Here is a 27,976-nt window from a genome sequence, read left to right as displayed (position 1 = left end):
CGTCCCGGGGAAGAAACACATCATCCGTATCGTGTGCGAGCAGTTTAGTTTGGTCGCCGAAGTACTCACAATCGGCGCCATAGTTGACACGTTCAGCGAAAAGGAAGGAGAAGACGCTACGCAGGATGTATAATAGCTGCCCGCGACATCGAACTCGCATTGATGACTCGGTGCTCGATTAAGTCATGTAGGAGTTGAAAGAAGTTGCATTCAAAATTATTCATCGATGTTAATCGATTTGAACTGTGCCTTGTGTGACTCCCATATTTTTCTGCTTAGTCCACATAGCCGTTAACTTTGGCAAGACATTTTATGCACCTTTGAGCTTTACAGAATGTACTTTTTGGTTTTGTGAAGCGAAATCTCTATTGAAAAAGAATACTATCGAATTATTTAATCTTATCTTGTTGTATAACAAAGGCAAAATTAATGCAACACATATGTACACTTGACTGCTAAACTGCTTAAGTAATATTGATTTATGTTAGTTTTTATGTTACTTTTAGACTAAATTCTTTTTAATGCTCTTTTATTACCGGTACCCTTATTGACCAATAGTAGTGTAACCTTACTTTGATATCAATACCTGGATAATACACCCTAAGTGTCCTGAATGTATCACTCACAAACCAGCGATAAATTAGCTAACACGTGAAAGAGTCTTCATTGTACCTAACGAGCATGTTTTCGTAATGTGGTAGGAAGCTGGAGCACCCAAAGAAAATCCACACAAGTTTTTGCATAGGCTTTATCGGGGTACTCAGACAAACATGCAAACCCCACAAAGGAAGGCCGGGAACAACAGGTTCTAACTCCAGACCTCATAACACGGATCTACTAACCACTATTTCAGCTTGTGTCATTGTGTATTGTATTTAATTTATAAATTGTCACGCGTCACCCCGCAATTTGTGAATAGCAAACATCTGAGAGTATTGACAGTTGTTTGGATCCAAGATGCCACCAAAGTAACATTTTTCTATTCGGCGTGGCTTTGAGCACAAAAACAGCAAATAGGTGTGTTTTTTAGTGAATAATGGAGGTTCCCCCATAAAATCTGGGGATAGGCAAATGAACAAATGTTGAATCTTGAATATGCAGTGGTTCACTGTTTGTTTTTCTACCTTCGACTGTGTTTTGCTCTTGATATATCTTGAGATATCATTTCCACACCTTCATCAGCACGCCGGGCGCACTCGGGGTGAGTCCTAGTCGTCACTTGGACAACTGCATGTCCCTGTTGCACTTTAGTTGGGGGGGGAGCGGGGGTTCAGCAAGGGGTGTTGCCACGAGGTGTGTGCCGTCAGCTGCCTGGCAGAGGCGGCTCGAGGGCCTACTATTGAAGCATTGTTGTCATTCCTGCTGGGGGCAGGCTGATAGCGCCGCTGAAAGGTAAGACAGCGGCTGTCCTTTGCTCTCAGTGGACATTCTGGCTTTGTTTAGTCGGAGCTAGTTTCTTTTTGAGCTGTCTGTGGATTTTCTCACGCTGTGGGCGCCGATCACATCAAGGTAAGAGCACAACTCCTGTAGTTTATTTTAATCCCTGTGTGAGTTATTCGATTCCCGTTACAGGCTAGCAACAAGCTAGCTGTGACTGTACGAAACATGTGACAGTGTCTTCCCTTGTGTGCCAGTGATGTGATTTTTTTAAAGGAGACATCTATCTCTATTCTTTAGCGCTTTAACCTCATTTGGGGTCATGGGTGAGATGAGGCCTATCCTGGTTGATTTTGGGTGAAGGAAAGGGACACCTTGGCCTGGTCGCCAGTCATTTGCAGGGCACAGACAGAACAGTGAACCACTGCATCTTCGCCTGTTCTGATAGTACACCCTGCCGCAGAGGCCAATGGCTAGTTTTGTTGTTGTTGTTGTTACCATGACAACCAGTGGCAGAGCTAGGTCATTGCGACTAGGCGAGCAGCTCCTACTTTGTAAGCAAAGCCCAGAGTGTGGAAAAGAGTAAGAGCATTTTCACTCATGGAGGCAGCACTTCAACCACGATTCTGCATTTCATTTTCGATACTGCTTATCCTATTCAAGGCGGCAGGTAGTTAGTGTCTATCCCAGCTGACTTCAGGAGAAGGGTAGACTATACCCTGAACTGGTCGCCAGAGCTGGGCATCATACCTCCGTCCCCGAGTTTCCGTCCTGCATATTTAATCGACCCACGTGGTCCCAGTCAATCGGAGTCAGGGAACCGGCGTTGAAAACAGACTGAACTGACATGAAACGCACTCTTTAAGGGAGGACAAGAAAAACTCCCTCACTCATTGTGGGTGCTCAATGCAGATGGCCGGAGGAATCCTCAGCAATTTGGACAACCTGTGCAACGTGGACTGCGCCAACGTGCACCCACTGGTGTGCCACCTGTGCCACGAGCAGTACCAGTCGCCGTGTCTGCTGGACTGCTACCACATCTTCTGCGCCCGCTGCTTGCTGGGCCGGACGAACGACAGCCGACTCAGCTGCCCACTTTGCGGGTAAGAGATCAAAGAATAAACGAGAAGGTCAAACCAATGGTATCATTCCAAACGATGAAATAAAGGATTGATTCCACGAATTGATTTTGCACATGGGCCGTTGGCTCTGCCGATTTAATAGCCAATCAAAAACGCTATTACGTATCGCAAGCGTTCACGACCAAAGCATACGTTTCCAGGTATAAGTGCGATTCAGCAGGCCGCCACCATTGCCAAGCCAAAACAGTTAACTATAATACAGTATATATGTTGTGTTTTACAATCACACTTGACTATATTCATAATTTCATAAATGGGAATGAAAAAGCTTTCGCAACAAAAATGACCTTTTTGTGTATAAGCGACATCCAGCCAAGCCATGACAGCACAATATAGTATATCCATTTTATAAAGTCTACCTGGATTGTGTTTTACAACACAACTACTAGCTATTTATAATTTCATATTTAACTGTGTATTAAGAAAGCAAAGTTTGCAAAATTTTGAAATTATTTATTATCAGACAATCATTCTGGTGTTCTAGACCTGAGTCAGGAGAACTGACCCGAAACATACCGCAGTGTGTAGGCATGGAAAACGAACAGTAACTTTGCAGGATTCTGCTTGAAGTCTCACAAATCAAGTGTTAACAGCCAGAGGTAAAAGGTCAAGGGCCGATTGTGTACTTAGTGTTTGTACTTCGCGATGACATTTGACAACAAACAATGCAACCTGAGCCTGAAGCCTGAGCGTGAAACACACCCTCCCCTCTTCTTCTCAGCTCCGCACATTTGGACAATTGGGGCAGAATCTTGCAGATTTTGGCAAGCTCTGTGTTTTGGTTTTCCACACGCCCGCTTGGCTCAGTCGGGCCTGAGTGGCCGGAACAGCTGCCGGGCTTGAGGTGTCGGCGGTGGTGGTGATGTGGGGGTGGGGGGGGGGTGTCTTCCCACTCTCAGATTTAGCCTTGCCGGTCACACAGCAAACAAAGCGTAGTGGCATTTGGCAACTTAGTCAGCAGCAGCGTACAGCAAATCAAACGCAGTCACATGATAGCAATCCATTTCATTCCGATCGAGGAGCGACACGCGGCCGTACGTACGGTGACCTTCAGGCCGGTGGCGCTAATTTTAACGCCACCTGTGGGGTCACCCCGTGTGAGGCAAACTCTTGACCGTGATGATGAGTTTGCCGTTAAGTCAAAGACAATGGTTGCTGTGGCAAAGTGTGGTCAAAGTTGAAGTATTGGTCTACATTATTCACATTACACTTTATTGCGATAGCTCTCACAAGACACTTCATTAGGTACACTCGAATCCTCACAATAGGTTTGCTCAGCTTATTTCGCCACCCGAGATGGAGAAATTATTAGAAATAGCCAATTATGATACAGTACGTACAGTACGTGCAACTGCATAACCACAATAAGTATGTTTTCAATACCAAAATACTGGTAATTTTGTAATGTGTGCATTATAACATTAGCCTAATAGCATTACCAAAGTAAGTTTTCATTTAGTCACAATATTGATTCAAATAAAATACAGTACTAAAATGCTTGCGAAAAATTGTGGGTTTTTTTTCAAAAACATTCAAATGACTTCGGTAACTATGCTATTATTAGGCTGATAAAATATGCAATCTGAAACCATTTCTTAAAATTGTTAATCAAAATTTGTTTGTAGAGCTGCATTAATTATACAACCATAATAAATACAATCAAGTGTCAATCAAATGTTAATGTATGATTGTGTACTATAATCAGTTTGGGTTGATACAGTAATACAAATGATCCATAATCAATTGTTGACCTCATGACACCTTTATTTCCAAAACGTTTTTGAACTTCAACACATTTTCTTTTAAACTTCCATGTCAACTCATTTCCTTTTAAACATATGATACATTAATTTGAATTAGACATATTGCCTGACAGCAAACATATACGGTCCCCATAATTCATCACTAGGGCAAATAAATGTCCAAATAAAATATTGAACAATAATGTAACTACTAATTGCTTTGTTAAAAAAAAATACCCAGTTCAGTTTTCATTCTGACTGCTGCTCCAATTATGCTGACAAATCTTAAAACAAGATGAAATCCTGGAGTGGCCTCTAGAGAGATATCAATCCACCATAACGAAAAGTCCCAAGTATTTCTTTCTATCCAATGAATTATGATTATGGAAATATGAGTATTTAATCAATATCCTATTTAATGCATTGAATTTTCCAAGTACTAGTACACTGTTTGTCCTCACTAGTAAGACTATTAAGTGCACAAGTAGAATGACTAAAGCACATTAGTAGAACAACACCATGGTACATGTTGCTGGCAGGGCAAAACTGCATACTAGTTGACATCAAATTACTAGTACTCCAGTGGAAGTTACTAGATGTAGTTATTTTGTAGAATTTTATGCCTGTAGTATGCTAGTAGTAATAGTAGCAAGCGGTTGTGAACTAGTGGCATTTTGTTTCACTAGTGACGTGCTGCGCCCTTATTCTAATCTCAATTGTCTTACTAGTGAGGATAAAGAGCGTACTCGTGCGCAGGCAATTAAGCGCACCAGTAGGATATCAAATAAATGCTCAAACAGGTTTCCATACAACTGAGATTGTCCTGTTGTCATGATTAAATTGTACACAAGAAGCGCTCAACTCAAAAACGTGATGCGATAAAATGTGAAAATGGAGGTAAATCTATTTTTAGTTTTTCTGGGTGGCATTTCTCCTTTTGTTTAGTTGTCCTTCTGGTAGCCTTCCGTCTTCATGTCGTTCAGGCCGAGCTCTTCATTCTGCTCAAACGTGCGCTCGTACGTCTCCACCTTCATCTCTGGGTCGGACTCGGGCGCGTACACGTTTTCCAGGTAGCTGTTCCCGGAAGGGTCGTCCAGGATCAGGTGGGCGTTCATCCGTCCGGCGACGATGCTGTCGATCTTCTCGCCAAATTCCTTCAGCTTCTGGGCACGGGTCGAGTCGCCGCTGTCCCCGCACACGAAGGGGTTCTTGGCCACCACCAGGTCCTTGACGTCCGTCAGGAGGCCCTCCACGGTGGTGAACTTGCCACACAGCGCCGCCATACCCAGCTCAAAGTCCAGTTCGGGGATGAAGACGGAGCAGGTCTCCGACTTGAGCAGGTCCCGCGTCATGTCGGACGCGGCGGTGATGCGCAGGGTGATCTTGGTGCCCTTCTCCTCTGTGGCGCCGCCCGACTTGACCTCGTTGGTGCGGTGGCCGCAGGCGTCGCAGTTGGTGGCCATGATGATGGCCTCCTTAAAGTGGGGGATCTGAACCAGCTTCATGTTGGTGGAGGCCGGCGCGTTGCACTCGGGGCAGTTGGTGTTGAAGACCAGCACCTCACTCCGCATGGTGTCCAAGTCGTCCCCGGGCGGTGGTTCGTCGTCCGGCTCGTCGTCGGCCCGCAAGCCCAACTGCTTCTCCTGCTGCACGCTGCGCCGGAACCACGACACCGTCAGGGCCTCGTCCTTCAACGGGGCGGACGGGTTCTCCACAAAACTGTTGCCCGACGGATCCTCGATCACCACAGTGAACGCCTCCTCCACGTCTTTTAACTTCTTCAGCTTCTGGAGGAACGTGTGGATTTTGCCGGCCACCTCGGGGTCGGCCTCTAGCCTAGCTACTTGGTCTTGCTCCAGTCCAGCCACGGCTCGGTCCAGAAGGCCCTCCACGGTGGACAAGGCGCCTTTCTGTGTAAACGGGGGGATCTCAAACTCCAGCTCGGGTATCCTGGTAGTCGCGCTGTCCATTTTGACCACCTCGCGGTTCAAATCATGTTTACTAGTGACTTGGAGCGTGTAGCACACGCCCTGCTCCTGAATGCGCCCCGCGGACTGGATCTCGGTGTTGGACCAGCTGCACTTGTCGCAACTAAACGAGCTGACGATGATTTCTTTGAAGAAGGGGATTTTGGTGAGGAGCAAACGTGTCGTACCGTTCTGGTAGCAGTTCATACACAAGCTCTCGATCTCGGTGGGCTGCCAGTCTTCGTCGTCGGCGCTCAGGTCTTTAAAGACGCTCCCCCCTCGAACGTGTTCCTGGGCAATGACAGACATCTCGTCGACCTCTATGAATTATGTTTCCCGCTGTCTTAAGTTGTTCAATTGTCGTTCGGAGGTGACCTGGGAGAAGTTTCTAGAGAGCACACAGTCAGCACATGCTACCTGTGACGTCTTCACTGCTTTTTCCGCATTTTCTCCTTCGGCGTCGGGCGAGTGGTAAGGGCCTCTGCTTCCTTCTACAGACTTTCTGGAGTACTGCAACAGATTTTTTTGCTCTCCTCATCTGTTGTGATTGATTATTGATTGAGCGTTTGTGAACTTAAGTGTATGTATTGTGACGTTTTTCACAATTATCTTCTCTTTTTCGACTTTCACAATGTTGTTCATTATCAAGAGTCAACGAATACTTTTCAGCCTGTGTAAGGCCTGTGCTTCCCTTACAGACTTTCTAGACTATTGCATCTCATTCTCACTTTCTCTGACATTTGTGATTAGGAATGGAGAGTTTGTGTTTTATATGTGTAATTTTTTATCATTACTTTTTTTTGTGCAATTTATTTCACCAAAATATCCCAGACACTGATGTGAAATAAAATGCCAATATGAAAGGTGCTCTATTTGGTTACTAATTCATTTAATATATTTCATGTTTTCTTTTTTATTATATTCACAACACTTTTTTACAGCTATGGATGATTTTTTTTTTTAAAAGAGCCTTATAAATTTAAAGTACAGTTAATAATGATAATAATAATAATAATAATAATAATAATAATAATAATAATAATAATAATAATAATAATAATGATAGTCTTAGTCTTTTCATTTCACAAAACCACAAGTCAGCTGTGATAGGCTCCAGATCAGCTGACATCCTATTGAGGGCAAATTCTAAAGGAATTGGATGGATGGATTTATTACTTGTACACAGTTGATATTTTCTTGCTTCTTGCAGTTATCCGTCCATCATAAAGGGGAACAATGGCCTCCCACCCGAGGACCGTCTGCTAAAGTTCTTGGTTGACAACAACGCAGACGCCGAGGAGATTGTGCAGTGCGCCAACTGTGACCAGGAAAGCAACAAAAAGGTTCAAATAGACAGCAACAACAACAAAAAAGACTTTTGTGACAAGTTCTGATTAAGCCATTATTGTTTCGTGTTCTTTCTTTCCACCATTTCTTTGCATTCAGGACACAGGTGTGATGTTCTACTGCAACACGTGTAGCCAGCCACTGTGCTGCGCTTGCAGGGAGCTCACGCACAAGGCCCGAATGTTTGCCCATCACGACATCGTCTCGCTTTCCAAGCGCAGCAAAGCCAAGCACAGGAAATGTGGTGAGTTACACTTTCAAAATCTCATCCATTTTGTTGAGTCTGGCAGTGGTGGGAGGTCAGTGTCACCAAGGCCTTCTCTGATGGCCTAAAGATGATCGGGAAAAACTGACCTGCATTTACAAACTACATTTTAATTTTTTATTCCATGAAATTGCATTAATTTATTCTCAACTGTCTTCTCCAATAGTGTTCAAAGTCAGGTCTGGGAGCAATTTGCATTTTTTTTTTTTGCTGGAACTTATGAAAAAATAATGAAACTATATTAGCATCAGGTGCCCTGTCATTAAGCAATCAGTTTTAAATTCATCCTAACAGGGTCACAACAACGTCAGAATCATCCCATGCTCTGATTGGTTGGTCAGAGCAAAATGTGTTTCTTGTTACATCTTGTTACAGCCAAAACACACATTTTCACTTACGTATATTGCTGAAGGACTCTGGAAGGTAACCCCCATGGTGGAGTGGAGGGTTACTTTACTTCAAAAGTCATTTGGAACCTTTGAGTGAAACTCAGTATGTATGTCATCAGTTCTGCACGAGGAGCCCTACATCCTCTTCTCCACCGAGAACAAGTCCATGCTTTGCATCAAGTGCTTCAGAGATATGCAAGTGTGAGTGAACGCACGCACCGCGCAAAACCTATTTGCCGTCGCAACAGTACCCACGTTGTGACATCACTTTCCCTTCCCTGTGTGCGCGTGTGTTTGTGTGTGTGTGTGTGTGTGTGGGTGGGGGTGGGTGTGCTCCACAGGGAGAGTCGCACTCACTGCATTGACATTGAGACAGCCTACATGCAAGGATGTGAGATGGTGGACCAGGCCGTGCTGGTAAGAGAACTGTGCAGAGGGGGCAAAAGTCATCTGTACTTAAGTAGAAGGACACATTCTTGTGTGGAAAAAAACAACTCCAATACGCGATACCCGTCGTGTTGACGGCATTGGGCTTTATCTCTTCTCTATTTACATCTTTTGTTAGATAAGCTAAGAAACCATCTATTAATCATAATGGGGAAATTTAGTTTTAGTTTTTACATCATTTCATTCCCAATGGACGTTGGGAAAGCTGTTTTGACAAAGCAACCAGTTGAAAGTACGCATAACTGTTTTCAAATGTAGTACAAGGAAAACAAGTTATCAGAAAAATAAATGCTAAAAATCAATGTCAGTGAAGTTGTTGGTCGCACCACTGGAGTTGTGTGTGTATAGTTTGAAAGCCTCTTCCGCTACTGCCTCCAACAAACGCAGGTGGTGAAGGAGCTGCAGACGTCCACCCGAGAGGCCATCTTCCTGCTGAGGTCCATGATAGGAGAAGTGTGTCTGAACGTGGAGGAAGAGGAGAGCGCCATCTGTTCTCTCTTCAACAGTCTGCAGGTAATCGAGGCCAGCTCAAGTTCAACCAAAACACGTTTATTTTCAAACATATGCTAAAGCTAAATGCTAATGTAGTGATAATGACTGGACTAGAAACGCAACTTTCAGCGTTGCGGTTAATGGCCCGTTTGGTAATATGGCCATAAATATAATTCAACCTAATTATATAATGAATAAATATAATCAATCTCATGCACGAAAGAAAATCCGACACAACAGTAATATCACTGCGTGGCCACTGGGGGTCACTGTTGATCTAACTGTGAAACAAGAAAATCTAACATTTTAGGGAGCAGTATGTGAATATTTTCACACTTGTCACACTTCAGAGAATTTATTAAGCCTTGCGAGTAATGTTTTTTTATGTTGTTGTTGTTTGCTTTACAGGAAAAACTGGCCGAGAGGAAGAAGATTCTGCTGAAGACTGCACAGAGGTACAACTGTCCAAGTACCAGCATCATGACCAACATTAAAACTCTTGCTAGCATTGTAGAGATTTTCATAAAAAAAAGAAATTTTATTCTTGAAATTATATTCAAAGCTACTGTAAGCCAATGTAACATTATGCGCGGTTTCAACATTAATATAGCGCTTAAATGTAGGGAAATTATCAATGAAAATTAATCAATTCAAATGTGTTGTACATAAGAGTTAAACACAACTGAACTGTACTTGGATGTTGGGCTTCCGCTTGCAACAAAGCATTAGAATTCTCAATTTTTGTTTTGTTTTACAAAACAGGCCGACTAAAATGTATCTTACCATTTTCACTCACACAATCTTGAGGCGGTGTAACGCTGCAAGGCTCCCACAAGGTCAACAAGAGTTAAATGACACAGTTCAAGTGTCCAAGAGATTTACTACATTTGTTCTCAAACTATTTTCAACACTATAGATTGGTTAATAATTTGTAAATAAATCAATAAATAAATAACAGACCATGTTTCGATTTGTGGAAAATATTAAATTGACCATATCTGGACAGCGAAGTTAGAATACAATATGTTGTCAGTATTCACCCCACTTCACTTTTTTCTTACAAAATTGATTACAAAAAAAATCTACACACAATGCATTAAAACGACAAAGAGTAAACAATTTTTGAAATATTTGCTAAATTATTAAAATTCCAAAACACCAAGAATTTTGAGGAAGTGGCTAAAACTCTGTATTAAAGTGCAGATACACATTTTATTGATTGAAGCAGTCATACTCTGCACTCTGCACTATTATAAACGCCTCCTTTCAATAGAATATGAATAAATAATAAGCATTTGATTTCATGTCTCCAAAGCCGTGGCCATCATTAGTCACAAAAGACGACCTGCTCGATTGTATTGACCGCTCAATGTTGTTATTCCCTATGAATGACCGTTTCCACCAGTTAGGGTTGTGAACAAAATGATCTGCTTGCGCCCAGTGGAGGTGTTTGGCGCCACTGCCTGGAAGCGGGCCAGCCGAACCAACGGCTGGCTGGCCACTTCCTGGAAGGCCGGTCCAGGCTATTTGAGTTGGAATTTGCGTGTCCGGCCTGAGTGCTGTTACGGGAGAGCGCTGATAGATTCGTTTGTGGAAATATGAGCAGCGTTCAGAATCAGCTGTAAAGTGCTCTAGCCTATTATTTAAATGAAGGAGTAGGCTATCCGATTAATCGTTTTCTGCCCTACAGTCGCCTGAATAGTGATTAGGGAGTGGGGAATGAGTGAATGATTCTGAATGCAGTTGCTACATTCGGAATCATAGTGATTATTATGGAGGGTGCGTGCGTGTGTGTGCCTACGTGTGCTTGTACAGCCAACATGAGGAGAAGGAGAAAGCGCTCAAGGAACAGCTCTCACACCTCACCTCACTGCTGCCAACACTCCAGGTAGTCAACACACACACACAATACACACACCTTGGCTTGAAACTCTAACTTGAACCTCTAACCCTTGTTTGAAGCCCTAAGCCACTTTCGAAGCGCAGTTTGAAACCTTAACTTGAAACCCTGACCCCGGCCCGAAACCCTAGTTTGAAATCGGATCGCCCGAGGCTTGAAACACTCATTTGAAAACCTCATTTGAAACCGTGATCTTGTTTTGAACGCCCAATTTGAAACCTTATTCCTTGCTTCAAAGCCCTAATTTGTGTTGGCAGGTTCATCTGGTCACCTGCTCAGCCTTCCTCAGCTCAGCCAACATGTTTGAGTTTCTGGACATGGGTTACGTGAGTGTACTCCACTCAAATATGGCAACAGCAAGAAATATCGATACATTTGAGTGATATTCTGGCCGTGCGCTGGCAGCTGTCTTCAAATGGAACGAGTCCATCTGGATGAAGATGCTTTTGCTTCCACAGCAACTGATGGAGCGACTGAAGCGGATCGTCAAGCTTCCCCATCGCCTCAGACCAGTGCAAAGCAGCAAAGTCAGTGCAAAGTGCAGCGATACACTTTGCAATATATCTGCATTTATTTACCTATTTTTCTAAGTTGACACGTTTCCTAAATTGGAATGTGGAGTTTACACCGTAAAGGCATCCCCTCCGCCCTCCCATCAGATCAACACAGACTACCGCAGTGAGTTTGCCCGCTGTCTGGAGCCGCTGCTTCTGATTGGCCAGCGCTGCGCCCCTTCGGTCGCCGGCTCGTCCAGCGTCGCCACGAGGTGAGATCATTTCCGACATTCTGTTTTCCGCGTATCCCCTGTGGCGTCGTCGCGTTGCCGTCGTTCCAGGAAAGCCAACAAGGCGGGATGGACATTTGGCACTTTGCGAGGCATCCAGACTTGAAATCCCCAAATGGTTTGCAATTACACTGGCTGAGGGTGGAGCGATGACAGGCGCTGTCACGAGTTCTCTGTGTGTGAACAATCACACTGTCAGTAAGTAAGCAAGTATTTTTTTTTTTTTTTGTAGCACTTTTCACAGAGGCAACGGTGCCAAATGTACTCGACCTCCATCGACGAAAACGTTTCCGTTTTTATCAAAACATGTTCACATTGCTCTGTAAACGTTGTGAACTGACTAACAAAGAATGCAAAATTAGCTCATGATAGCGACTGAAAAAATATTTTTCCATTGTGGACTGACAAATTTTGAATGGCGGAAGCTATTGGAGACGCAACACATTCGCCACCAAACATTCATGGAGCCGACATAAAAAAAAAATGGTCTTCCCCCTAATAACTTCTCAAGATCTCAACCAATCAATCAAAACGTTAGCCACAGCTGACAGGCTCCACCTCTTTGCTGTATTTTCATCTTTTTTACGTTGTGTTGTCATTTTCAGCGGTCTTTTCGCACTGCTGGTTTTCTTTTCTTTCAAGCTTGCCCATATTTGGAAGTTGCTTTCAAAGCAACCAACCAGGAAGTAACAGGGAGGCTTTTCCCGCTGGTTGGTCAGTTGCTGTGAGCACTCTGAAATCACTCCGCCAGACCCTCTCCTATTGGATGGGCTCTGCCCTGCTGATGTCACCGCGACGGCGCCTGACGTATCACATACACAATGAATGGGATCGTGGTCGGTGCGTTGCTAAGTGCAGTGTGAAAAGGCGTAGAAGGTAGAGGTTTTCAAATGAAGTGGGTAAAAGTAAGAAATCATCAGAAAAATACTCAAATAAAGAGACCTGAAAAATGTATATAAGTACAGTGACCCACTATTTGTACTTTGTTACTGAGGACTAACACAAGAAAAAAAACAATCAAGTCTTCCTGCAACTTTGTGTCCTTTGCCCCATGTAATTCCATCACACTGTTCACCACTCAGCACGCAAAGAGGCCTGGGGATCGGCCGGCACTATTTTTATCATAATTTCACAGAACCCTCCGGAATTAATCTACGAGTTGGCGCGTCACAGAGGCTTTGTTCCAGGCTGCTCGATGTCACTGGGCGGGCAAAGTATTTATTAAAAGCGGCGCGGCTCGACTATCTTGCGCCGGGTCGCAGATCCGTGCAGGTGTGTCCGGGACTCTGGCTCCGTTTCTTCATTGTAGCCTTTTGTCTTCAAGCATCCGGACTGATCGACAAAATCGGTGTGAGTTATTTTACCGCTGTGCATGTTTGTCACTCTGCGCTCTTGAGTTTTGGATGCAGGAGTGACTGCTTGTTGAGTGTGACTACTTAGGAAATTTGGATGCAATTCTCGACGATTAATTTAGCTGTCCTATTTTCTCTTTTAGCAAAAGAGATCCATACTTACCCCTCCAAAGATAAACAGTAATCCTCGCATATTCGTGATTCGCAATTCACCCATTCACGTTTTTTTCCTGCGGAATACATCCTCAGCTATTTATTGAAAAAAACGCTTGAAAAACATGATACACATTTTTTGTGCACTGTTTGAAAGTTGCTACTAGATGCCGCCAAACACTCGTCTTGATAGGAAAGTAGTTTTAAAGTACGATGTTGAAATGATACATCTCGACTGAGACACGAGCTTTGTGTGTCGTTGAAGAGCTAGGTTTAGTCAGGGTTGTTAGTGTGGAAGTTATGTGGAGTTTTACGCCGCAGTTCTTCGAAATGACGCTATCTGTAAGTTATTTATTTTGAAGGGACATTACACCAAATTGGTTCCATATGCTTGTTGTAACGCACTTAATGAACATCGTCTTTTTCAACTCTAAATCTGTTAACACGCATTTTGAACTACTCAAAAGATGAAACTTTATTTTTTAATGCCATTGTTTTATTGGACTGAAACTGAAAGTTGGTTTTGAGCATTGAGTGAGAAAATACATGAAATATAGCCACATTATATTTATGCTAATAATAATAATAGTAATAATTTTGACACTAAGCATATCACAGTGATTCAACAAATTATATTTTCAAAATTAAAAAAAATGTGAAAAAAAATATTTAGTATTTTTGAGTCTGTCATAAGTTTCAAGCGTGGGTACGCTTTGGCTGTCCGTCATTCGCCTTTTTTTTTTTTCGGGGGAAAAAAATAGTACCCGCTTATAGGCCGGTCAGCCTCTGATTTTAAACGGGATTTTGTCAGCGATTCTGACCGCAAACTTCAATAGCAGATCCCCCGCCACCGCCGGCCGAACAGAAAGAGTGAGTCACAGTGACTCTGCGCGATGGAAGCCCGTTCACAGCCTGGTCCCTCACTCAAATCTGTCCCCCTAGCAACAACAACAACTCACTAATGTTCCCCGCCGCGCTAGCCGCGGCCATCGAAGCCTCGCCGCGAAAAATAGTCACATAGACGGAATGCCCAGCTCTGGTCCCAAGTCCTAAAATTGGTGACACGACGCTTCACTTTTGATACCGCACTTGTATTGAATCTCATCAGATTATCTCATGACGTGTCCAGTGTGTGTTGTGTCAAATGGCCGAGCGTGAGAAAAAGAAAGCAACAGTGATAGAGATATTTTCCCCACCTCACCTCAGGCTGCAGTCGCCTCTCTCCATGTCTTGCCGCTCCCTGTCTCTCAGTGAGATGCCGCTCGGCTCCGTGTTCGGCCGGAGGCCCACGTCTCACCGCAACATCTGCACCAAGGTCCTGTTGGCCGAGGGGCGCGAGACGCCCTTCACCAAGCACTGTAACAACTACGAGAACTCCTACAGGGTGAGTGCGCCAGCCATGCGCTTTCAACTTTCTTGACTGTCCAATGGGTGAAATAAAGCTGAATTTAAGGAAAACTACTCACGCACTAATGAGGAAAGAGAGAGTGATCACAAAAATTCACGTTTTAGTTTTTTTGGGGTTGATTGAAATGTATGTAAACATTTGTATTTTTTCATGCATTTATCTTATTAGTAAATTGGTGAAGAATTTTTTTGGGGGGGTCATTTACACTTTACACGAAATTTGAATGTTTTGAATACAGCCGTAACTCGTTTACTACGTTTTATTGCGCGTCTAAGCTCTACTGTTCTTGGTCTAGGTTTTTATAAAGTACATTTTCACAAAAATGCGATTTATAGTCCATTGTGAATACTATTATGTCACAAGTTGGTAAATTTCACAAACGTGTACTTTTGGTCAGTCCACATGTGTGTTACAAAGTTTTGACCAATCTGAAGTGCTGAAAATGGCTTGTGCACTTTCACGATTTAATGTTAAAGCAACGCTGTCAATTTTGGTTGATTATGGCGGCGCCATGTGGATAAAAGCGGTAGTGTTTTGACAAAAATCAACCACATTTTCCATGCGTGCCAGCGCGTAGTGTCGTGAAATCCTGAGCCGTCCTTATAGCGAAAGGAGGAAGTGAGTATGCCGTAAAGCAATTCAGGACATTTGTATTTTTTTGTGTGCCAGAGTTGATCCCATCCTCCTCAAAGTTGCTTTGTGCCAGTAAAAACGATACAGACCCCCTCAGGGAATTGAAGTCCCATTCAACTACTGTACTTGCAAGTCAATGTTTCATCAAAAGAGTTGTGAAAAAAATTTATTAAGGTCGATTTCTTGCCCCGTGCTGCTTTAATGGTTGAACAAACGTGCCGTTTTTGCAGTCTCCTAAAAGGGACGATTTTGGAGGTACGAAGATTCCGCCCGATGCCAGCAATATTTTCTTCTTCTTCATGATGCATGTTTTGACTGGTGCAATTTATACTCCGCAGTGATTTGCAATCCGAAACATGCGGTGATACAATTACAAAAATGAAAACGTGTTGACATTATGTTTAAATTATTGCATATGTGTGCATTCTCTGCAGACTCTTCAGACCGAGATTCAGGGCCTGAAGGACCAGGTCCAGGAGCTGCACCGAGACCTGACCAAGCACCACTCCATCATCAACACGAACCAAATGGGCGAGATCCTGGACCGCTCGCTGCACATCGACAGCCAGATCGCGTCGCAGTACACCACGGTGGAGACCATGAGGGCCATGTTTGAAGAGGTCTTCATCTTTTCCATCTTTTCAAATTGAGACGCCTGTCAAAATCACCCGCACGGTTTTCCCCTCACAGATCTGGGACGAGACTTTTCAAAGGGTCACCAATGAGCAGGAGATCTATGAAGGTTTGTTTTCTGCCAACACATTTTTAGTCCACATAAGGATATATGTGTGTGTGGTTTTTGTAATTGTTTGGTGGTGAACCGTGAGATTTTTCTGATGTAAAATATTTGCCTATAGGCTCTATAGCGGTTGAGAAATTGATTTAAAAACAGCTCACACATAAGATGGGGAATATCTTTCAGAGACATCTGACAATTGGGCCTTTGTGGACTTTTATTGGAAACAGAGTCCTCAAATCTGAGCTGATTTTTGGGACGCGTTTACACCTCTCTACATTTTCTTCTACATTTGGAACCTTGCAGCCCAGCTTCACGACCTGATGCAGCTAAAGCAGGAGAACTCCTACCTGACCACCATCGCCAGGCAGATCAGCCCCTACATCCTGTCAATCGCCAAGGTCAAAGAGAGACTTGAACCCAGGTGGTGTATTCTGCCGTCATGATAAGTTGGATTTTGTTTTTTGTTTTTCCTATATGTTCCGCCACTTTTTAAACCTTGGTTTTCCTTCCATGCATGTAATTGAAAATATTGACCTCTTTAAGCATGTATTGATTTCCTTGCCTGGCTTCCTCTTCTATAAATTCAATTTTAACAATTAAATATGTTAGCATCTGCAAAAAAAATCAAATAAAAAAATAATGATAAAAAAAAAAAAAAATCAATAAGGTGTTAGACAATTTGATTTTAATGGATTATTGCAGTAGTTCAGATCTTTTTTAGGTGTTAAGTGTTTAGTTTAGTTTAGCAACAGTGTTCTGAGTCAACAGAAATATCATCTTGTTTACTTCAAACAGTCAGCGACCGTTGGAAATGCACGCAACTGACGCCTACTGACTCAAATATATCGAGATGTATCCACACATCAGCATCAATATCAATTGACGCCGTCCAGTGTCACATTCATCAAAACCTTTTACACTTTATTTACCCAAATGTACTGAGAAAAAATACATATTGAAGCAACTAAGGAAAAGCTGATTGAAAAGTTTATTATGCATTGGAAAGGTCAGTCTAAATGTGTTTTTCTGTCTCAACGAAACACTAAAACTCACTTCGACCAATTTTTAGACATCACCTTTTCATTTCTATTTTTATGGTAATAGTCTAGAAAAGTGTAATTTTTTTAATCAATTTATTTGATCATTTGTATGGTGTTGGACAAGTTTTCTTTCTCAGTTGCTTTGATGTCAACAACATTGTTTGCATTGACACCTACAACAACTAGACATGCATGCTACATGACTAAAATGAAACAACAAACCTGTAACTATTTTGTAGGCTCCAGGAGACCAAAGAGAGCCGTGACGACCGCACCGAAACCATGTTGAAGATTTATGAAGATAGCACAACGACGGTAACAGAGAGTCAAAACAGGTAAGAACAAGTCCCATTATATACAGAAGTGGTTCTCAAACCGGGGTCCCCGGACCCCTGAAATGTAGCTTGAGGGTCCACAAAATTATTTTGTCATATCGTGTAAAGATCCTGTGAAGTGAAAATAAATGTCTTGTGCCTTTCGCGCCCCACAAAGAACCTTGCCTAATTTTGAATGAATGTAAGTATAAAAAAACAAGGCTTCAAAATTATGAAAAATCAAACTGTTGTGTCCGCTGGATCTAAGAAATTTCACAACCGTGGGGTAAAAATTGAGATTGATTTACTTGTCAGATCACAGAAAAGAAAAAAGAAATGTGTTTTCTTCCAACAAAAACAAATGTGCAGCCTCACTGATCATGTGTCGGACTTTCTCTTCTTGCTGTCTACAGTGACAAGCAGACGTGCGTCCCAGAACAGGACAAGAGCAACCACCCGCTCATGCTCTAGTGACACCACCTCGTACCAAACCTGGAGCTACGCCACATAGCGTACGTGACATTCTCCGAGCAAGAGGCTGTGGGGGGTGGGGTGGGGGGGGGGGCTGTCAGTGGGTGAAAAACCTTTGCGTGCCGCTGCTAAGTGGCCGAGGTCACGCCGCCGTCAGGGCCACGCTTGATTGTCGTTGTGAAGAGGTGTCGCTTCGTAGGGGCCAAGTGTTAATGACTTAGTAATAGACCCTGTGGACCCTCACAAGGCAAACGTCCGCTTTTGGAATTGGAATTTTCCCCATGAGAAATAATGCAGATAGAATTAAAGCTGCAAGCAGCCTAGTAGGAGTTCGTCTGCGTGCGAGCCCGGGAAATTAATTTCAATAAAATGAAACTTGCTGTGTGTTTTCACACATGGGTTCTTGTGCCTTTTTTGTGGGTCTTCTTACTTAATTTGCTAAGTGTATATGTGGGGGGGTATGTTTGTATTCAAACATGTCCCTAAAATGTTTCCCTAAAGTTTCAAGCAAAAGATGACAAAGTTCCTTGTCTTTTCAGATATTTATTTTCTCTTCATGCATTTTCTGTGGGGTTGCTACCAAATTTCGTGTTGCTAAGAGCTGAGTTTTAAAAAATAAAACTGCTGAAAAGGAGTTTGTCCTTGAAGGCCAACAAAACCCTAAAATGGGACTTCCTGTGTCCTTTCAAGCGTAGCTTCTTGAGACTTTTTTGTGGGGCTTATCATGATAGACTTGTTGCCCAAATTTCATCTTGTTAAGTGGAATTGGCTTTGGGGGGTGAATTAAAACAAAACAAAAAAATCTGCCGATTGTCCTTGAAGCACCTCAGTCCAACATAACCATAAAATTGTCACTTCAACATAAATGGCAGGGTTTTGTCTTTTCAGTCATGGTGGCTTTTTGAGACTTGTTTTTGGGTCCACTCAATTTTTTTTTAATCCTGAGAAGTAGTTTCTCCTTGCCCTACTTTAGGCTGACATGACCCAAAAATAGCCTCTTCCAAGCAAAATTCCAGACTTTGCAAGCATGGCTTCAAGATACTTTTTTGTGGGGCTAATCGTGATAAAAAGCCTACAAAATGTCATGTCATGTCAAGTGAAACTGGCTTCATGGGCTGAATTAAAAAACAAAAATGTCTCTTGTTTACTTTTCATCTTAAAGTGTTCAGTATATACAAGGGACATGTATGCCAAATATTAAACATGCATTCATTTCAGTAAAAACAATCATTCTGTAGAAACACAAGACTTGTGTCTTATAGCCTCAGCTCGATCAGTTCGTAATTTTTTGGAAATAAAAGGTGCTAGCACGCAAGCTGCTGTGGATAATAACGAGGTTGTGACTAATGGAAGGGTAAAAGCTTATTTACATTTCATTGACGGCCGCAAGAGTTGGGGAAATATCGAGTACTTGTTTGGCCTGAGGGAAGCGCTGAGAAGGTCCTATGTGCGCATTCATTAAAAAAACATTTGTGACAACCCGGTAACAAACGACCATGTTCCTGCACACCCTCCCCTGCCTCCCCGAGGTTGTTCATCACGCCAACCCGACAGCCCACCTACTCGCTCTTCATTATTCCCCCACTCGGAAGCTTATTCTACGCCATGAGAAAGTTTATTTTTGGTGTTACATTTTGGAGTTTCGGGGCAAGCGAGAAGCCACACTGCAAGTTTTCAGCCCATAATTGAGCATTAAAGATGGAGGAAGAAGATAAAATGAAAGTTTAATCATCTTCACCAAGGGGAATTTGGGTCAGGAAAGAAAGAAAAGATTACAATTAGAGCAAATAGAACAGATTGAGAGGGAAGAACACACAAATGATCGTATAATGAGTAGCACTTTATTTTTTAATAACAAGCCCTCAAGTGACTGAAATATTTTCAGATAGCATATTCCATTAGCCTAATAGCGTCATTGCCTAAGTCATATTTCAACATTTTCAGAAAACAAGAATTAAAAAAAAAAATTTTGCCCATTTTTTAAATTGATTTGGCAACTAAGTTAAAGTTAAAATGACTTGGGCAAATATACCATTAGGCTAATGATTTGTTTTTGTTATGTTTGTGGTTGGATGAAGAACTAGCTGACCAGTTTGGATATCAAGTTTGAAATGTTTTGTTTCTTCTTTTGTTACCTATAATTTCTCAATTAGTTGTGATAAATATGATTTCCGGTTACCATGCTAGCACATTTTCGGCTCTTGCCATGACATTTACTAAAAAGGTTTTAGACATTATTTAGTGTCGTGCAAAATTCAATGTTTTTATTTATTATCATGTGAGATAACAAACAAGTCGCTATACTCAATGCAGTAAATAAATGACATTATAAAAGATGTGCTTAAAATTAACGTTTTATTGCCAGGATGTTGTTATATTGTACAAAGTATTATCATATATAAATGTACATATATGTACGTGTGAGTGTGCGCCCAACGATCTGTCAAGTGAGTGCATATGTTGTATACATTTGTTAATTAGGCCCAACATACAACAACTCTTTCTTTAAAGAGCCTCTAATATGACCTTTGCAGTGACAAAAAAAAACATCCTCTGGACTCCCTAATACTGTATCAAAACACCTTTTCAAGAAATTCTACCTAGTTGTCGAATTATAGGCTCCAATAGGAAGGTCACTGACGGTCTAGGATGAAACGAGCAGATTTTTGGTGGGCGTGGACAAGGCGTGGCCAGGGCATGCCTGCTCCACATGCTTGTTTACACACTGAGTCTTTAACGTCCGCACTTAAAGAAATACACATGCTTTTGTGCTCATCAGTAGCTGATCACCAAATGCCACGTTTATGTACAAAATGTTCTTATAACAGGTATCATTACAGTATTGTCTGTTTAATGACGTTTATCAAATATATTTCTAAATCAGGTGCCCAATCAAAAACATTTTTTTATTTGTGTGTGTGTGTGTGTGTTCAGCTATACTCCAGTCACACTTCAGTCTCCACAAATATCCTGGGCAAGGATATATCATTATTCTGTAGAAGTGCAACTCATATAATATGTCTAAGTATAGTGTTGTTACCTCTACGTATGTTAGCGTCTGGTGATTGCCTCTGGTCAACTACGTCATCGCATCGAGGTTATCTTGTGTTGCCGATGCGAGAGTTGACAGAAATGGCTCAACAGAGTGAACGTGCATTTCAGTACGATCCTGACTCCGACCCAGACGGCGAGTCACCAGAAGAAGAAGTGACCCGACGGCTACAGCAGGATGTATCAGAATGGTTAGTTGCCAATTGCGTTCGGTTGTTTAGGTTAATACAACATTAGCTAGTCATAGCGCTAATCTGTGTAGCTGGCGGTGCTGTTTATTATTCGGCTGACAATATACAATACTGATATGAAAACATTTAAAAAACAACGACAACTCTATAGATACAGCTGACAGGTGGTAGCACTGCACTTGGTCCCGGCTTGCAGGTGGCGCTAGCGTGCGGCCATCAATAAGCCCGCGTCACCTTAGTGTCCTGAGCCTGGTTGAAGGGGTTGGCAGCGCTGGTGGACGCGTCCTGTTGGGGGTCGATGGACTGGTACGCTTCTCTGTTTCGGCTCATGGAGGGGAAACCTACGGGAGGGACAAATACACGCCCACCATGACAAGACAATGAATTCACACTGTCACCATGTGGAGGATTGTAACCGTTGTTGTTGTTGTTGATTGAACAAAGCCGTGGGTAATTGCGATGGTATTATTCTGTGTTGACTTCGTTAAAAAAAAAAAAGTATTTTGTTAAAAATGATTTTCTCTGTAGTCCTTTTAAGGCAGCGCAGTCAACTAGTGGTTAGCACGTCTGCCTCACAGTTAATGGTTAATCATGTTAATTTCGGTTCATGAATTCACGGTGAAAAACAATTTACCTCTACTATTCAGTATTGCATAGTTCTCAGTCTTTGCACATCTCCAATTATCAACAATTATCTTCAAACGTGTATAATGTATTTAGAAGCAAATCTGTGACTGAAATCAACTTAAGTGTTCCCTCCCTGCCCCAAAATCAAAAATAGTACAGTCCAACCCATGTGAGTTATATTACACAACTGAATTAAGTTAATTTGTGCCTGCTTTGAAGACAATATTTGATATTGCACCAGACGGCCTTTACTATCATGTGTGTGTGACTTAAAATAAAATAATGCTAATTACATATTGCATAATTTTTATCAGAATACACACTGCTGATTGCACAAACTCACACAATGGACAAAATATTTTTTTTCATAGATTTGTGCGCTTCTGTTAGAGGAATTTTCACCACAACTGAAGTGTACCATCCCACCCTCTGGAATCAAATTGGTACGGTCCCACTTTTATAATGTTTGCATTCCATAGTTTTTAAATTGCAATTTGATATTGCACCTGTAGTTAACAGGCTATTACTGCATTTCTTTTGTGGTTTGTGTGACCATTCAATGTCATTGGCTACTTGCTAGAGCGTCAGAGTGCATATTACTGATTGCTCAGACTTGCCACACTGAGCTGTTGACGTTTGTTTTTTTTAATACCCCATTTCTCGCCTGTTGTTGTTGCTACTTTGTATTTGTAATCATCACTTGTAGACAATGCGACACGTTCATCACATTTATTCCAACATGTACAAAGCTGGACATGCCTTCATTCAGCAACTTTTCACAGTGGAGTGAGATAATCAGCGATGCCTTGACATATGAGTTGATATGTCCTGTCACTATGCTTGTAAGTCAAAACACTCAAATCGTGTTCCACTTTGAAATGAATAGAAATGCCATTAACGTGTTACAGCCAAAATTGAGGGGAATAACGAAAATAGCATTCTATGATATCTCACTTCATATAATGACATAATTAGATAAAGAATTGAAAATAATGCAATTACACAGAATTGAACAGTTTTTGCCACATTTTTTGCATCGATTGAATGGACACTGTGCTGCTCCTTCTAGTGTGCAGGACATGGCCACATGGGGGCAGTATAATACAGATATACAGAAGTATGGAAATGGTCTTCAACGTTTGTGTTCAAATATCCATTGCTTAAAGAGTTATAACACCAATGTTATTCATTAGCCTGTCTATGGCGTTTTGGACAGTTTGTTAACATTAGGCTTAGCAGACTTTTTTCACGGAAAGCAATGTGGTTGTTTTAAATACACAAAGTGTAATTGTCTTTGTTTTATGTTTAGTTTGACAGTAAACTTCAACTTGGTTCGTATCTTGAAAAAAAAAAAACTTAAATCAGATTACTTGAATTCAGGTTACTTATCTGTCAAGGCACCACTGTATTATTATTACGATGCAAAGATTCACAGTTCACACAAACACAAACTCACACAAGGTGTCTGGAGATTGGAGGCATGAATAATACATGATGAAAACAAGCACAAACAAGGTTCGAAAAGATACACACACATACACTCGCAAACACACAAATAAATACACAAACAAATGACAAAGAGAAAATAAAAAATGTTCTCCATGTCCTTCCCTTTTCATGAGCTCACTTCCTGTGCAGAGGGGAATGGAAGGGAGATGATTGGCAGAAAGAGAAAGGGGTGGAGGTAGGGCGGGGAGGGGGGTTCAATAGCGGCGGCCGATAAATGCACTGTCAGCACTGTCCGTCGTGCAGCGACTGTCCACAGAGGTCTCTAAGTCTGAGAGGTCAAAGGTACAAGAGGGGGAGGGAGGAAGAGACAAATGAGGACATGAGAACATTCCCAGACGAGACACACACAGGGGCAATGTGGCATGCGAGGAAGGAAATTTCGGAAGTCTTCCACAATAAACCATTCAGGCAGAGGCCACGACCACACAAACATATCATTTTTAAAACATGCATTTTTTTTTTTTAATGCGCACAAAATTTATTTTCAATTACTGAAAATTGACTTTTTGGATGTTGGTTTTGTGTGCGTGGGTGTGTGTGTGTGTGCACGTGTGCTGCGTCTGTTATCTGATGAATCGATATTTTTAGGAATAATTGACATAATGATTTCAGTAATGTGTAATAAAAATATTTATTGTTTTTAATTCTAAATGTTCAATATTTGTATTGACAATGAATACAAGTTTTCTGTTTTGAACCTAAAAATGTCATCCTGACACAATGATTTTTTTTCATAATTTCACAATAAAACTGTAAATATTGAAAAACATTTTTATTCATTAATATAAAATAATATTCATGGGTTTGAATGTAATCCTGATATTGTATAATGCAATTCCCTATTTTTCAAGTGAAAAAAAAAAAATTCTCCCCCATTAATATTGAACTAAACATTTATATTTTTCACTTACATTTTTAATAATGATATGAAGAATATTCAATAATTTAAATTTATTCCTGTCAGCAAATACATTTTTCTTCATGTGATGTATGTATGATAAATATTTCAATCAGGCTAAATTAATATTTATTATTTCAACCTATTAACTATGAATATTTAGATTTCACTATATTTAATGTTTAACTAAACATGTTAAAATGTTTGAAATATTTAAATAAAGCTATTTTAAAGTTAAATCTGATGGGTTGGAGCATTCATTAATTCCCTTTTTTTCTTCAATTTAACCCTGATGATATTAAACATTTGACTTTCCTGCGATGACCGACATACTTTAAAACCATTTCTTTTAAACAAGGACTTTTATCTGAGCAGTCTGGTGGGGTGCAACATCTTGAGCAGAAAATACTATCTTCAAACCTACAAAACTAAGTTAAGATACAGTATGTTAAAGGTAATTACATTTATTTTCATATCCATAATCTCTCCCTGTATTGAGGAACAGACGCATCAGAATGCATTGCTCTGTTCTTTTTAAGGCTTCTGATTGGCTAACCGGCCCATGTCACTCTTGCTACGAAGCATGTAAACCTGACGTCAGATTTGAAGTGTTGTTGTGATAGTTAGTCAAGCCTGATGAAGCGGCAGCCGCCTGATTGCCTGATTGTGAGCCCGTTAAAAGCGCTGGCTTTAGCCTGCAGGGAACTCCTAAATGCTAAAGGATGCGTTGGGGCGCCAATTAAAAGACACATCAGTCGCTAATAAGAATCTCAAGTCTGCTGTGTGCCCCTGCTGGGTGACATTAGCATAGAACATCAATATGCAGTTAAATCAGCCAGTGCGACACAAACACTGAAAATTCTGCCAGGCCAAATATTCTCCAGTAAACTTGGGCTGCTTTTCCAGTTCTGTTCTACTCTCTTAAAGGGGAATCAACCCAAACATATTTTTTTCAAGAATATGTTCCCAGCAGGCCCACTAGTCCACTAATCTGCCATCTCAGGTGGCGGCCATTTTGTCATTTCCGTCGACTAAAAATGACATCACAACTACTCAGGGCTCAGGTAACGACCGATCACGGCTCAGTTTCAGAAAACAGGTCAGCCGGGATTGGTTGTGACCTGAGCCCTGAGTAGTTGTGACGTCATTTTCAGTCAACAGAAGTGACAAAATGGCCGCCTTCAGAGATGGCTAAAAACGAGTGGATTAATTCTTATTCCACAAACGTAATATTTATCAGAATGCCTTGTTTCAACTAGTGGGCTTGCACAGAACATATTCTTGAAAAAAATATCTTTAAGGTCAACCCTTTAACCTAAATGCCATCTTTAACCCAAAACTGTAATATTAAATTGATCTATTAATCCCACCCCTTAATCCTACTTTACCCCCTAACTCTACACCCTTAACCACAAACCCCTAAACATTTACCATTTAGTCCACATTTAAACCCTATCCATCAACCCTAAGCCTAAAACCCCAAGAGAAAACACTACTAAATCAAGTGGGCACACAAATCAAAGCTTGGTTAATGAAAAAATATTTCACAAGAAGCCTCAAGACACTTGCTTGAGCACACAGTCAAACAGAGCCAAAAGTAGAGTTTCTTGAAGACGTGGATTCATGTGTCCATGTGGCATCAAACCAATTTCCGGCCATGTTTTGCATGAAACTGTGTCTTCATGGTGGCAAAGTGGCTTCACGTGGTGCGCCTCAGATATGTTATGGCATTTAGTCTTGTGACTAACTAGTTTGTTAGCGTAAAACAAACAGCATGACAATAGCACAGAGATCTCAGATGCTCTCTCCGTGTGTTTACAGGCACAGGTCTAATGGCTGAACTTCATATTCAAGTTATATTTAATTCACCTCGATTGAAGATATCTTTGGTATTGGCTCATCATGGATCACACACCCCTGATGAGTTTAATTTCACTAGCGGGTCAACACGGGCCACCTTGTAGGTTGCTCCGTCACCTGCCCCCCCCACCGGCCGTCACTCACCAAAATTGACGTTATAATCTCCCCCTCGCTCGCGGTACATCTGGTAAACGAAGAAGCAGGAAGCGGGCTTGAGCAGCAAGCTGAGGATGGCCATGCCGGCGCTGAAGCGGAACACATCTCGTCCCTTTTCGGACGCCAGTTCACTCAGCGAGTAATAGATGCCAAAGTGGATGATGTCGGTCAGGATGGTCACGGCCATTCCGATCAGAAACTGCACAGGACCAAAATGAGAGAACCATCAAAAAGTGAAATATTTCAAAGCTATTAAAAAATGAATACATAAACAAATAAATAAATGTTTACTATAAATGTTTATGGAAAATTGAAATGTTGAAAATGTTAAGGTTACATAGTAGCTCCACAACTGAGTGCTACAAAGGTATCAGTCTTTGCACATATCCATCAATTATCTTCCAACATGTGTAACGTGTTTAGAGACAAATCTCTGAATTCAATTTGCAACTCTGAAAAGTGGCAACCGAAGCTGGTTTGGGCATTGAGATGAACTGGTAACACTCACCATCAGCACGGCGTCAATGGAGTCCCTGTGAGCGATGGCCCACACCCCCACGGCCAGGACGCTGAAGTTGCCCCAGGCGAACGAGGTGGGAAGCCACGCCATGCATCCCCTGGCCACACACACACACACGCGCACACTTGAACACCCCACACAGCGTACACAGCATAGACAAACGTGTGTGTGTGCTTGGTGACCTATTGGAGGTCGACAAGGGGAGAAATTCCTCAAGTTTGTGAAGAAAAACGTTCACTCACCAGACTGTAAGCAGCCAGTGCACCAGAACGATGGCCTGACAGGCAAACACATCATAAAAATGACACGAAAATGAATGATAAAGTAATACATAGAAATTACTGCATTTAACGGAGATAAACAAAAATGAATGGATAATAATATAAAAGGATATACAGATAAATTATTTATTTTACTAATATTGATCATATACAAATAAATTCATAACAACAATGATAAAACTAATAAATAAAACAAAACAAAAATATTTCGTAACAATACTTCTATAAAAAAACAAAATAAAAATCAGACATAAAAATACATTTACAGTTAGAAAACAAAAATCTAAAAATAAATGGCTGATAATTTTACAGATAATGAATAAAATAAAAAATGTATTGATAAACATGATTGATGTACACATACCAAACCAAGTCTAAGAAAAAAAAGAAATATGATTTCAATATGATCCAAATTCAATTGACTACCCCAAAGGTTCACTTTTTGGGGCCCCAACCCACAGTTTGTAAACCCCGTTGTAACTAACGCAGAAGTTACAAGAGCGATGGCCAAGGTGTCCTCGAGAATCCCTCAGCAGGCATTTGTCGTCTTCTCATCACATCCATTTGAAAACATTGGAATTCAAAATACTGTTTGACAAGCCTCATACATTTTTTTTTTCAGGCGTACTAAAGTTCCAAAAGGCGCCACGGCACACAAAAACAAGAGTTGAAGAAGTAGGCTCACCTTTAGATTGATGGCAGGAATTTCCATAACAGGCAGCAGGACTCAAAGCTGTCTGACGGTTTGAAAAAAGAGGATTGGCACAGCACGCAAACTTTGTCTTTTTCTTTGTTAGCCTCGGCTTGCAAACACAAACCATGTGACGGCACCCTGACTGATTCCCATGTGACTCACGCACACCCTCACAACCCTCTTCCGCCTACTTCCCCACCACCACCATCACCACCACCACCATTCAA

General features: G+C 41.6%; 4 protein-coding genes across 8 annotated transcripts in view; 1 reads left to right on the top strand and 3 right to left on the bottom strand.

Moving 5' to 3' along the window:
* LOC147142470 (large ribosomal subunit protein eL22-like) overlaps positions 1-155 on the bottom strand; it is a 2,075-nt gene extending 1,920 nt beyond the window's left edge. Inside the window, exon 1 of one of the 2 annotated variants that reach the window (XM_086041746.1) lies at positions 70-155. In XM_086041746.1, coding sequence (XP_085897872.1) covers positions 70-81 — 12 coding nt within the window. In that variant the 5' untranslated portion in view covers positions 82-155. The remainder of the gene's footprint in view (positions 1-69) is intronic. The other variant, XM_086041747.1, reaches the window with a different exon arrangement.
* Positions 156-1,348: 1,193 nt separating this feature from the next.
* rnf207a (ring finger protein 207a) lies at positions 1,349-18,360 on the top strand. Of its 3 annotated transcripts, none has more exons than XM_086041299.1 (18): positions 1,349-1,509; positions 2,290-2,480; positions 7,439-7,571; positions 7,675-7,819; positions 8,349-8,430; positions 8,571-8,646; positions 9,064-9,189; positions 9,577-9,623; positions 10,984-11,056; positions 11,326-11,394; positions 11,527-11,595; positions 11,728-11,834; positions 14,609-14,741; positions 15,833-16,018; positions 16,089-16,140; positions 16,441-16,558; positions 17,417-17,512; positions 17,905-18,360. In XM_086041299.1, the coding sequence occupies exons 2-18, from the start codon at positions 2,290-2,292 to the stop codon at positions 17,960-17,962; spliced, it is 1,761 nt and encodes a 586-aa protein (XP_085897425.1). In that variant the 5' UTR covers positions 1,349-1,509; the 3' UTR covers positions 17,963-18,360. The 3 variants fall into 3 exon arrangements, with proteins under 3 accessions (XP_085897425.1, XP_085897423.1, XP_085897424.1); XM_086041297.1 differs by having other exon boundaries at positions 14,564-14,741; XM_086041298.1 differs by lacking the exons at positions 1,349-1,509; positions 2,290-2,480 and adding an exon at positions 6,246-6,699 and having other exon boundaries at positions 14,564-14,741.
* On the bottom strand, positions 4,259-6,721 carry zpr1 (ZPR1 zinc finger). Its single transcript, XM_086041300.1, has one exon. It carries the CDS (start codon positions 6,535-6,537, stop codon positions 5,203-5,205), a length of 1,335 nt encoding a protein of 444 aa, XP_085897426.1. The 5' UTR covers positions 6,538-6,721; the 3' UTR covers positions 4,259-5,202.
* Positions 18,361-19,829: 1,469 nt separating the features above from the next.
* On the bottom strand, positions 19,830-27,884 carry agtrap (angiotensin II receptor-associated protein). 2 transcript variants are annotated; one of them, XM_086040905.1, is made up of 5 exons: positions 27,741-27,884; positions 27,017-27,051; positions 26,763-26,871; positions 26,243-26,453; positions 19,830-21,545 (listed from the first exon to the last, which is right to left on the bottom strand). In XM_086040905.1, the coding sequence occupies exons 1-5, from the start codon at positions 27,765-27,767 to the stop codon at positions 21,421-21,423; spliced, it is 507 nt and encodes a 168-aa protein (XP_085897031.1). In that variant the 5' UTR covers positions 27,768-27,884; the 3' UTR covers positions 19,830-21,420. The 2 variants fall into 2 exon arrangements, with proteins under 2 accessions (XP_085897031.1, XP_085897032.1); XM_086040906.1 differs by lacking the exon at positions 19,830-21,545 and adding an exon at positions 22,547-23,608.
* Between the last annotated feature and the right edge of the window lie 92 nt (positions 27,885-27,976).

This window comes from Filicampus tigris, chromosome 9, assembly GCF_054856515.1.
Source record: "Filicampus tigris isolate MCC_2025a chromosome 9, RoL_Ftig_1.0, whole genome shotgun sequence".
Lineage (NCBI taxonomy): Eukaryota > Metazoa > Chordata > Actinopteri > Syngnathiformes > Syngnathidae > Filicampus > Filicampus tigris.
This window is presented reverse-complemented; position numbering and strand designations above follow the sequence as displayed.